Source organism: Corvus kubaryi, unplaced genomic scaffold (assembly GCF_017639235.1).
Source record: "Corvus kubaryi isolate FWS band 111438036 unplaced genomic scaffold, C.kubaryi_AGA036_p1.0 37398, whole genome shotgun sequence".
Classification (NCBI taxonomy): domain Eukaryota; kingdom Metazoa; phylum Chordata; class Aves; order Passeriformes; family Corvidae; genus Corvus; species Corvus kubaryi.
This window is the reverse complement of record NW_024581137.1, coordinates 29,292,515-29,305,372: the sequence shown is the minus strand read 5'-3', so window position 1 is coordinate 29,305,372 and position 12,858 is coordinate 29,292,515. Positions and strand designations below refer to the sequence as shown.

Genomic DNA, 12,858 nt, shown 5'->3' with positions numbered 1-12,858 from the left:
AAGCAGGTGCTTACAATCCAGCCCTCTTGCTAAAATTGTGTAACAGATCTTTTTGGTTTGGGGTTTCTTTGTTTGTTTGTGGGTTTGGTTTTTTCACTTTTTTACAAGTATAAACAAATTTGCTTTATTTTTTATGCTTTAAAATTATTAATGGGAAATTCTGAGAAGTAATTTGGTAGTGAATATATTCTAGAATATGTGTCCAGATTTTTCCTATTTACTCTGGGGGAGTTTCCGTGTTTTAATTTCCTGTGTAATAAAATTATGAGGGGATAGCCTGAAATGAATTCTATTTAATTCAGATATTCAAAGATTATCAAGTAATGAACTATTGAGATTATTTTGTCTGATACCATGAGTAAGATAGACTGTGAGGACTAGCTGAACACACATGGCTGATTTTAAGCTAGGTGGTGTTGACTGTAATATTACTTTTGGTTGAGTTATGCTTTTTAAGATTTACTTCTCCTTTCCATTACCTATTATTATATCTCTAGCTGGTATTTCTGAAGCCACATCATTGTGTGCTGTGACTAAGTCTGTTCATAATTGCCGCTTGGCAAGGTGGTCCTCCTATGCTGTAAAGTTTCTTGTTGCTGGTAGCCTTCAATTTGACTGTATAGAACCACACATTTCAAGTGTGCATCCTAGTATCTGAGGTTGTTCAGTGCCAGGGACTTGGGTGGCTTGTAGCAGGCACTAACAGACCTGTGATTTATCTGTCAGAACAAGGTAAATTTGGATTTGTTTCTTTTTTTTCAGGAGTTGTTAACCAATGATGGATATACAGCTCTAATTTCCACTGTTATCTTCCATTTTTACTAATCCAGATGGTTGGCAATTTTCCACGTGCCTTAGTTGTAAACAGCTTGATTCCCTCCACCTTCTGATTTCTGCAAAAGGTGTAGGTTCCAATTCAGGAAAATGTTTAACTTCACACATACCTCTTAGGCACCTTGAAAGTCAGGAGGAATATAGCCACCAATGTATTGGCTACGTTTGAGCTCAGGAGCTCTGTTAATTGATAAATGTTATCTATCAGACAGTATTTTATTCTATCAGACATTACAAAAGAAAAATCCCACCTGTATATAATGACATATAGTATTTTGCAGAATGGCAAGCGTGATTAGGCATCTTTACTTGAAGCTTTCACAGCTGAATGTGGACTTTTTCAATAATCATACAATATAAATTTAAAAAAAGTTTTCCTCTACTGCCTGTTGGCTTCAGGGGTGTTTAGTGAATATTCTATATATCCTTTTGAAATAATGCTCAGAAAAAAGTTGGCTACATAACCTATTCACACAAATGTGCAACTGCAACTCTGTGTGGCCTGTTGCAGGACTTTTTACTACCTTGTAGGAAGAACAGCATCAGGGTTTTAATTTCAAAGCAAACCCTTAGATACATTCTGATCTGATTAATCAGTTAATGTCTCCGTAGAACACATTTTTCCCTGTGGTGCCTTTGAGGTATATTTTAATGAAAACTGTCTGGCTTGAAAGTTCTTAGCTGCCATGATAGCTTAAAAAAACAGGAAAGGCATAATCTATCTTTCAGTTAATATATGTAGTGTAAAATATCATTTAATGTACTTTAAAAGTGAGTGAACAGAAATTCTCCAGGATTCTTAACTAAAGTTCTGATCAGTGGAAAAATGAAGGTTTTCAGCAGGTTGAAAAGTAATTTGAAATTTAGAGTGAATATCCCATTGTTATGAGAAGCTGTTGTATTTTACTGGAGTTGTTTTTGTAGTTTTATTCTATTATATCTTTCCCTTGCTTTTCAGCATAGAAATTTTGGGTTGGGAGGTGGTGGCCTTTAGTTTTATGGTAAAGGTTTAAGATACAATTGCTCAAGTAATTTTAAGCTGTTTAGACACTACAGACCTACTCAGACTAATTTCAGATTTGAAGACTTCTTCCCCACCCCCGCTCCCCTGTTTTGGAATGGTGAAAAGTAGGTAAATTCTGACTTATGAATGATCTTTGAGTATGTAGTTTTATTTGACAGCATCTTGTTTATTAGAAGGATGCAGAGATGGGAATATCTTTCAGGAACTTCATAGCAATATGGTCTGATTTTTCCTCTCTTAGTCACTGAGTAATTTTCTCTTTCAATTGGATATCTTTGTGATCTGAATAATGATGATTCATTGTTATAGTATTTTATCTGAAGTTGGAAAAAGTGCCTAGTTGTTTAAAAGGTTAAAATTTAACTAAGAAAGAAAATAACCACACCTTTTTGTTTGAAATACCATTCTTTGTTTTGTTGGGTTTTTTTTAATATGTAGCATGAATTTAGGGCTCATATTTCTTTCCTTCCTTTCCCTGAAGGGAGCTTTAGGTCTAGAGCAGGCTTACCTGTCTGATGAACCAGAGTTTGATGTCTGAAATTAGGTGGGATAAGAGTAAGTGCAAGTGTTTGCATATCTTAACACAGAGTTGTTATCAGATTGTAGGAGGTTGGCCTATGAAAACAAAAGGGCCCTTTGTTTGTCACAAGAGTGACAAACTAGAAGTGAGTCTTACAGTAAAGAGAAGGAGAAGAAGGAAAAAAAGGTATAAAATAATGAGATTTGCGTTGATTGCAATAATACTGATTTTGTTGTGAAAGTATTATAATATATATAGAAAAGAGAGCAATGACAAAATTGGGGGGTTCACTCTAAAGGTAAGGAAAAATTTTGACATGAAACAAAATTTTTTCATTAGATTGAATTTATAATATATATATTTAAATACATTTTTTTCTTACACAGCACATCATTACCTAAATTTCTAGTAAGCCTTTCAAAGATTGATCAGGTTTGTTTTTTTTTTTTTCTTTTCTTTGTTCTAGTTGCATTAAAATCTTCTAACTCTACCAGACCAGAAAGAAATGGCATTCAGGAAACCTCTAGAACAGGAAAATGTGGAGAAGGGATGCAGATCCTGGAAGGAGAACTCCTATTGCAGGTATGTTTTGCAATAGACATATTGTATGAAGATTTAAATTTAAAAAAAAAAAAAAACAAACACCATTATTTAGCATACCAGATGCTCACTGATGAGATAGAAGAAGTAAGTTTTTTTATTGTCAAATTCTTTCCTCATTTTCCTAAGGGTATTATTAAACAGCTCTTGCATTTTCTTTGGTAGTAGTGACTTTAGAGTGGATGTTAGAATATGGGCTCCTTTTCAATGTTTCTAAGTCATTTGTTGAGGGGGGAGGTCCCCCATTTCTTTGCGTCTGTTGTTAATAAAGATGACAATATAAAGGAACAGTTTTTATAAGGGCCAGATAAGTTACTAATTTACTGTAAATTTGGTGATTAATTGTCTGAAAGAAACAATTTCTCCTCAAAAGACCTTGGGCTTGGTGAAATATCTTGCTTTTTCAGTGGTTTGAAAGAACTCAACATACATAGATCCAGGACAAATTTTAAAATACTTGGAATAACTTCTATATGAACCAATGGAAAATATTAATTGTAAAAGTGTGGATTTTTAAAAATTATATAGCCTGTTTTAATGTCCTAGAGTGTCAAAGCATATGGATAATTATATACTACCAAGTCCAGATTAAACTCAAGAAATTACAAATATAGGTATTACAATGTTCTAACTAGTTTCACAAAATAGATTTTATGGAGACCTGCAGCTCCATTTGAAATATGTTGGTAGTCTGTCTTCTACACAGGTTTCACACTGATGTATCTATCAAAAGTGGCAAATTGTTCAGTCAGAGCCAATTGTTTGCTTAAAACAAAATTAATTTCAGTGTTCAAAGACTAGGAATGAAAACAGGTTCTAAGACTCCCACCAAACAATTATTTTAAATTGATGCTAATTGAAAATTGTTTTCTAACCAACTAAAAAAACTAGGACATGTATTTCATTTTCTAACCTTAATAAAGTATGACAATGAACTGTTACAGAGTCACTGCTGGAGAACAGCTTTAAACAAATCTGAAATATAGGGGGGTTTTTTATGACTTCTGAATGGAAGTTATATGAGGGAACTCTTTTCCAGTATGAAAATTAAATGGGTGATATCGTTATTACTGTAAATTCTGCCCCTCTTGGGAAGTAAGTAAATTACCGACTTTCTTAAATGAATTTGTTTTGTAAATATTTTATGTATGTGAAAAAAATTATGAAAATGAATGTGAAGATAGAGTTTTCTTAGGTTATGTAACAAGTCATAAGTGTGATGAAATTGGGAATTTTCTAGAAGGTAGTGGGAATCAGTAAGTTGTAAATATTGATCAAATCCTTCCCTTCCACTTATGCTCAGAAGTCTTTTGTGTTACACAGGTGTCAATAAATTATAACTGATGATGAACATTTCCCTTTTATTATGTCCCTACTTTTTTTGGTTTTGCCAGGGTGTTATGAATAAACACCCTATTGTTTGTATTTGCTTTTATTTGTTCATCAGATTCCTAACAAACAGAAAATTGTCTTTTATTTCCAACATAGAAACTCTCTTGCCAACCCAATAGATTGTGGAAGTAAAGATCATATACATAAATGTGCCTTCCTTAAAAATCAAGCTAAATTTCCTGTAAAATATTTAACTTATTTTAAATTCTTATTTTAAATACAAAATATATTACAGCCTAAGCAAATTTATGATAAAAAGTGCAAGACAAATGATGACCCCTAAGAAATTTTTAAAACTTAATTCTCACCAGGAATGAACAATTTTGTAATTACCTTTTTATTAGGAGCATTGAGAGTATTTTTAGAGGCAGAAATATCTTCAGTTCTCCAGAATAATAAACTCACTGAGAAACTTCATTATGGCTTTTAAGATAATTATTTTTGGATTGCATTTTGCAAAAACCTCCATCAGCACTCATCTCCCATTTATTGGTATATCCAGATATATGCATTTTACAGGATATTTTGCTTAAAGAATGTGTATGGCTATCTCAGTAACAATCCTGGTTCAAGATGAACTGCATACCAGGGCTACTGCAAAATTTGATTGAATTCCAGGTACAGAAAATGTACATAGCTCTGTATGAAAGGGACCAGAAGAACCAATTTTAACATTTGAGACAAAGTTAGATGCTGTGCAGCTTGCAGATTTTTTATGTCAAACAGCTGAGGTGAAAGGCCCTGCAGAACAGGTCAGCAGAGGACACGAGCACCTGCCATTGCGGCATTCTGCTCCTGTGAAATTACTGCAAGCGTCTTCAAAACCAAGGATTTTGTGTAACCACTCAAGATTTCTTGGATTGGCTATGCTGTTTAATTTCAGATTCCTATTGATTTTTTTCCAGCTCATTCTTTATTCATGTAAAATTTACTAAATGTATAAGGAGTTTTTTAGAGCTAACAATGGTTTATGAGAGTAAATTAAATAATATCTACACATTAAATTGGGGTGGTTCACAGCATTTAAAGACCAGGCACTTAATCAAATATTTCATTTATATATTATTACTTTTTTGCAGTAAGATATAGGATATCCTTCCCTTACTTTACATTTTCTATGTACAATAATTCTGCATAAATAAAGAGGTTTTTTTAAAAAAGTGTTTTGAGTATGCTGGCCAAATTTGCCTTTGAATGCGGCTGAGGAAATTAAGTGGCACAATATACTCAGTCTGGCCTCTAGAGACTGCCTTTTGTTAAATCTTGACTGAAATCCGTGGAAGTAAATCGGCACCTTTCAGATGAGCTGCCAAGTCACAAATGTACTGTTTGCTATCACAACAATTGCCATGGACTGTATTGATTGGGAGTTCAGATAAATGCCCTTTGCGTGACTTTGAGTGTGGAGCCGCCTGGTCTGCTGCTCCATGGAGGGGGAAATCTCTTGAAAAACATTGTTTACTTGCAACAGTCCGCTTGTGCCGAGGTTTTCTATTTTAAGTAAGCTATAAAATGTTTTCTTGGGCTATGTAGGAGATCGTGATAGCTTGATTTCCTCTCCACAGTGGCCTATCTGCACTATGAATAGAATGGATTTGGGGACTGGGTTTGTGACATGGCTCTTGTTTGTTCTGTGGACAGCTGGGGGTATCCAAGGCTTAAACCACACAAACGTTGTGAACTGTGGTTGATATTAGATAAACTTATAGTTCATACTGCTGACCCTTGTCTCATACAATCAAGAGTATTTAAAAGTCTTCAACATGGTTTTGTTTTCTCCACTGAATTTAAAAAAAATTCGTTACTTTTTTGGTTGGATCCAGTTTTCTTCATTTTAACATGTATACTGTAGAGAGATGCAATGAGGGATCCTTCTGTTTATGCTGTTAGAAAATGATATGCTTTTGCATGCTTCACATTTTATTGGGGGTCTACAGTATAGGTAGAGCCACAATAATTATCTGGAATTTTGTCTCTGGAACTGACAGATTGGTGTGTTTCTTCCCCAGGCATTAAATGGATTTGTGTTAGTTGTTACAGCAGATGCTCTGGTTTTTTACGTCTCTTCTACTATCCAAGACTACTTGGGGTTCCAACAAGTAAGTTTATTTCTTCTTCTATTTTTTTCAGAGATTTTGCTTAATTTCAGAGAAGATCAGTGTTCATATTTAGGGTTTTAAAATATTTTTTATACTAAAAATTTCAGTTAGGTACTTTAGGTTGAATTACTTTGAAACCATATTACTTTTCTATCAGCTTTACATAGCCAGTATGTCAGGCCAAGCACAACAGGAATATAATTGCCAAAGTTGAGTTAGGCAAGATAGGAAATTTTCGCACTTAATTATTCTTTACTAGAACAACTGTTTGAAATTTATGCTGTGGTGTTACCCAGTTTATGATGCTGAGTGAGACATAATTCAGTGGGAAGGTAATTATTTTAATAGAAACCTTTCATGCAAAATTATTTCCATATGCCTTGAGATTTTAAATATCCAGTGGGTGATTTTGGTATTTTTAGAATTTGTTCTCTTGCTCATGTTTATTTATTTAATTATTAATTTCAAAACAAGCATTTCTTTTTGCTATTTATGGTGCAGGTCACATATGGCTAACTTCATTGGGCTTGCAAGCCAGGTGCCAAAGTTCTAAAGACCAAGGCATAGCAGGAAAATTCTGCCTGTGTTAGAAAACTCCTGGGATTACTTTATGTGAAGATGATAGTTATAGTTCTCAATGTATATCCGTGGATACTGCATATAGACATTCAGCTGCTGTCTAAAAATAGGGAGAAACCTTGGTTGGTCTGCAATTTTAGATAACTGGTAAGAGATTGGGGAAAGTTTGTGTAAAAGAAAATATGTCAAAAAAACCCCATTGTTATTCCTGGGGTTACATATTCCTTCAGTGTTGGGGAATGAAAAAAGAAAAAAGCTTGGAAAAAAATTTGGGCATAACATTTTTGAAGTAATGCCAGCAAATTAAGTGCATAATATAGAAGTGAAGTCTTAAAGTTACAAAAATTAGCATTTCTGGCAATTATTCTGGAAAATACTGGTTGTTTTATTAAATTCATCATAGCAAAATTTGACTTAGGCTTCTGCTTTTGCCAGTTCATTTAAATTACTTTAGATCTATGTTTTATTTTAGTATTTTCTGTTTATATAATGGTTGGGTTTTTGAAACATGCCAAAAATGGGGATCCTAACTCTTCTCAGTCAACTGAGTCTTTTCTTGAATATTTTGGGTGGTTTTTTTCCCTGTTAAGTTCCTTTAAGCACTGATCCTTGCTTTAGTGCCTTTGCCATTTAGATCACATTCCTAACCACACAATTGGTAGTGGTATAAGATCTTAGTAATTACATGTTTTAACACATCCTTAAGAAGTGACAAAGCTTTCAGGCAAACAAATCCACTGTTTATAATCTGCTTGGCTTAGTTTTGGCAGTTGTTTGGATCAGGGTCTTTTGCTTCTTTTGTGTTCCTGTAGCATCTATAGTGGGTCAAGTCAAGTACTAGCTGGCATTTACTTTATTTACCACTGTGTAAAATTAAATAATTTAAACAGTACCTAAGCATAGCATTTCCAGGCCTTCTTAGGTAAAAGCAGGTAAAGAAATAGTTGACATATTGTAACTTTCTTTTTCTAAGGCAATATTTTTATTACTGTTTCCCACGTTTACAGTCATGGGTGTAACTGAGCTGTTCTCTGTGCTGCTAAAAATTGTTTCATGAAGCTTTGCCACATGCATGTGATTGTATGTATTTACCGCTGAGCAAAATGGATTTTGCTGTATTCATAACAGCATTGTCAGTCAGACAACTTGTATCATATGGTCATATAATTTTCTTTTTCTCATTCTTTCACACCTTTTTCCTTTTGTTCATAGTCGGATATCATACACCAGAGTGTATTTGAATTGATTCACACAGAGGACAGACCTGAGTTTCAACGACAGCTACATTGGGCATTAAATCCTGCCCAGTCAGGAGATTCTGGACCAAGTGTACAAGGTGAGAACAAAACCAATTAATGTGTTTTCCTGTCTGTTTAGTTGTTTGTTTTTTGGGCTTTTTTAATTTGTCTATGTAAACAAGTTTAGATAATTTTATATGAAGAAAGGAAGTAATAGCATCTTTCAAATTTATTTGACTTTTATGGACATATTTAGCCAACAGTGAGAATTGCTATTTTTGCACTTCAAATAAGCACTGTTATTCACAGTAGAGCACCATTAAAATACTAATTATACTTTGAATTGGAGGAGTTTAATTTGGAGTGTAAGTGACAAGGTTTCTTAGACTGATCAGTCTAAGAATGTGCTAATTATAGTCTTAATATAGGGAATAGTGCATTCATTGCCACATAGACGAGCACTTCTCTTAGAGATAAAAGGGGAAGAGAAATAAAAGATGAAATAGAGGAGCCTTTAAGATCAACTAATGTGCATGCTAGAGCATAGGATTGTCACGTTACTGGCTGATGCTTAAGTGAGCTGCTATATTGAGAAACAGCTAAGGAGAATCACACTGCCTGTGTATCAGAGCAATGATGTGTAGTTGCAGGTAGTTATGTGTAATACAGGAAGCATGTGCCTGCATCATAATGACAACAAAGCCATTGAGACAACTGCTCCATTTTAATGCTCCTTTTGCACAACAGTTGTTTAAATATGTAAGTAAAATCTTCTGTTACGGTGACTTGATTATAGGGGTTCCATAAAAAAGTCCAATTTCTTTAATAAACCTGTCATTCTTAAAGTAACTCAATCTAAAAAAATTTAGAATATGGAAATGCCGTGATTTGGTAGAGAAAAGTTATTGTGCTTGTATCACACCTCAGTATATTTCAGTTTTTCACTTAGTGGTCAACATTGTTATATCATCTCTGGATCAATCTCCACAGGCCTGCTGCACAGCTAGTTAATAGTAGAGTTCAGGACAGCAAACAGTAAGGTGCTCAGAAACCAGATTTTCATGTGGTGACTTCCTGTTTGCTTTAGAGTGAAATGGTGTTCTATGGACCTTAAGTGCATATGAATTTACAAAAGGTTGTCTGAAAACTATGACACCAGGCTGAATTGGCCTCAGATTTGACTGAACGACAAGAAATGCTGAGCAGAATTACAAACAATTCTTTGTTTTGTATTTTGTGTTTCTAGCTTGCTAAAAGCTGCTAATTGTGCTCATTCCTGAAAGGCCAGGGTGCATGGGGCTTTGGGCAACCTGGTCCAGTGAAATGTGTCCCTGTCCATGGCCAGGGGCTTGGAATTAGGTGATCTCCAAGGTTGCTTCTACCCTAAACCATTCTATGATTCTATGATGACTTTTGAGTCTCAAGAAGCATAAAATGTTTGGATGTTGAGAATTTTTAAACTGAATTCAGATTTATAGCAAAGGATAATGCTATGACTATAAGGATCCCTTCCATTTTTCATAATTTAATCCATTTCTGTTTTAATACATTCAAGTAGCATTATGTAGATATTTATAGATATAATTGCACTCTGGCTTCAGCACAGATTCCATCCTGAGTCTGGGAACTAATTCTGCTTCAGTTAGCCTGGACTGGTTATTTCTCACTCAAGACTGGTATGCTGCTAGACCACTGGTTTCCTCAGCTGTTACTGTGCTTCCCAGACATTCCTACCAGTCCTGTCTTGTTCCCGGAGAAGTTTGCAAAATTCTGATTTTTCAGTCCCAAATATCCGCTTTGGGGCATTAAGTCTGGACTATCTTTTGAACTTCACATGTTGCGCAACCATATTGTCTTGAGTTTAAAGACAAGCACTAATAGACTGCAAGTTCTGCACATTGCTCCATGGTATTGATAAGATCCAGTGTGAGATTTGTGAGGGATATCGGTTCTAACCCCTGCATGTTAACTGGTAGTTTTGCTCTCAGGATTGTAGATGCTCTGTAAGATTCTTTGCCTTCTTACAGTGAGTCACTTCTTCAAGATCTTGGCAATAAAACCTCCCTGCCTTCTGTCTGCCTGGAAAAGTGCAGCAGTAGTGCTTTCACAAATGTAGGAGGCTCAGTTTTGAAGCCCATTGCCTGCTGTTTTGAATTGTGTTCCCCTCCTCTCAAGAGCCACTTCTTCCACCACAGCTTTGCTCACTCTTGGAAACTGTGCATTTTACTATGGAAGTTGACAAAATCCACAGGACCCAGCTGGACTTGCTGAACCTTCAAATTTCAGCTCTGTATTTTACCAAAAGAATAACATTGAGTTTCTTGTGTGGCAGTAATGCTGAAGGGCACACCTACCAGTGACAAGGATGCCAGCAGAAACCCTGGCACTGCTTTTTGGGTACTAGATCTGCACCCGGTCAGATTTGGCAGTTTTGAAATATAAGTTTGGATTTGCAAGCTGTTTCTTTGATGCTCCTTCTTCATAATCATTGCTTCTTCAGAGAGCTTCTTGGAGAAGCACTGTCTCAGAAGTTTTGGAAATTCTCACCAGCAATTAGGCAATTAATAATAATAATAAAAAAAATCTGCAGCACTAGGAAGTAAGGAAGTTTTCTTTGTCTGTTGAGAACCATCCATATGACGAGTGTGGGAATTTGTTATTTTCCGATTTCAAAGTTAGCTGGTAACTATCTTGGACTACAAATACCTGAGTTTCTGTGCCTGTGGGATCTGCTCATAATGGTGACTGGCCAATACAGTTCTTCAGATGGCTGTAATTTCAGATGATCCCTTTTCATACACACTACCAGGTAGGGTGGAAAAAGGTTTATTTTTCTCCATACCAGTCCTGTCTTGTTCCCGGAGAAGTTTGCAAAATTCTGATTTTTTCAAGGACGATTAAAGTTTCTCCATGGACAAAACAAGAAAGGGAAGGATGGTGTTACTTTGTCTCCTCAGCTTGAAGTTTATTCAGCAAAATTTGACCTTGCATAGCAGTTCTTTTAAGAAAAAGAAAGGAGCTCCTGATTTTATGTGAAAAGCTGGATAACTCAGCATTCTTGTTGGATTTAGATGGCCTTAGGTTGCAAGGCCTATTGGTAAGACATCAGCAATCTCATTTGGCTCCAGTTCAGTCCCTTGAATTCATAGGAGATTAAACTGAAATGGCTTTTGGTAATGATTTGTTTAACTTTGGGTTTGTTTTGCCATTGTCCTAACCTCTGAGCCTATCTGTAAGTTTTTCCAGCTGTTCAAGAAACAAAATTGTATTCCAGAAGATATAATGTGGTGTGTTATTAAGTGACGTGCTTTCCCTGACCTCGTCTCCATGTCTGGAAGGTCAACATGGGTTCTTAAAATCTGTATTATTATTTTGTTCGTACTTGATAATTGGTTCTCTGAGAGTACATGCTCTTTTTTCTCAATTTCCTGGATGTATGAATTCCTAGCGAACAACTGGTGTTTTTCATATGTATTGCAAGTAAGGTCACTTTGCTAAATTTGCTGTGATAGTCATGCCCTGGTAGGTTCTCTGTATATGTAGCCTCATGTAGAACATATGTATTCTGTCAGAAGTTTATTGATTTACCTTCTGTTTTTACTTTATATTCCAAATGTTTAAGTCTGTTTTCTAAATACCACTTAGCAGCAAATGCTTGTTCTGACAAGGTAGAAGGATACCATGTTGTTATCCTAGTTAACAATCATGGCTTTGAGTATTTTTTAAAACAAACAACCCCTAAAACACAAGTACTCCAGATGTACCTGGAGAGGTAACTATGGTGTTTTGATCAGCAGAGCCCAAAAATATTTTCACTATTTAGTAGGGTGATTCTGCTTTCACTAGAGAAAAGTATTGGGTTTTTGTGGCAATTTCCTAAAGTTGCTGGTTTTTATTTGCTGCTACTGCTTTCACCTGGCTGTCTGGAAAGTTTCACATTTTGATACCATTACTGAGCTTTTGAATACTCAGTTCCCATAGGTGCTGTGCCTTTTTATAGACCCTGTTGTTGTAGGAACATGGATGTGTTCTCTGCTGAGGACTCTGCTCTCTGCAACTGATCCAGAATCTAGGCTGTTGACAAACATAATGAATAAATTAAAAACCCAAACAAACAGAAACCCCAAAGAAAAAAACCACTTAAAAATAAATTACATTCAGTTTTCAAATACCATAGCCTGTAAAACATAATCCCATCAGAAGAACTGATGCTTAATCGTGTTACAATCGTTACAGGTTCTGAGGATGTTTCCAGCTTACATTGTTCTTGCTCAGGTCGTGACCTAACGTTTTGTTTATGAGACGGAAGATCGTTTGTCATAGATAGCCTTCACTAGGTGTTCTTCTAAAAATAATCCCTATAAATAATCCTCTCCTGCAGGAGATAATGGGTTTTCACAGCCAGCAACCTATTATAACCCAGACCAACTTCCTCCAGAGAATTCTTCCTTTATGGAAAGGAATTTCATCTGCAGGTTACGATGCCTTCTGGATAATTCATCTGGATTCCTGGTGAGTATGGAGTTACATAAAAACTTCCACGTATGCTTAAAAGTTGGAAATCTGCATTAA

General features: G+C 35.4%; 1 protein-coding gene across 3 annotated transcripts in view; it reads left to right on the top strand.

The window, feature by feature from the left end:
* Window positions 1-12,858, top strand: part of AHR (aryl hydrocarbon receptor) — a 62,601-nt gene that overhangs the window by 35,894 nt on the left and 13,849 nt on the right. For all 3 annotated transcript variants that reach the window (XM_042044463.1, XM_042044465.1, XM_042044466.1), the window contains 4 exons: window positions 2,845-2,960; window positions 6,380-6,469; window positions 8,261-8,384; window positions 12,668-12,798. In XM_042044463.1, coding sequence (XP_041900397.1) covers window positions 2,845-2,960; window positions 6,380-6,469; window positions 8,261-8,384; window positions 12,668-12,798 — 461 coding nt within the window. The remainder of the gene's footprint in view (window positions 1-2,844; window positions 2,961-6,379; window positions 6,470-8,260; window positions 8,385-12,667; window positions 12,799-12,858) is intronic.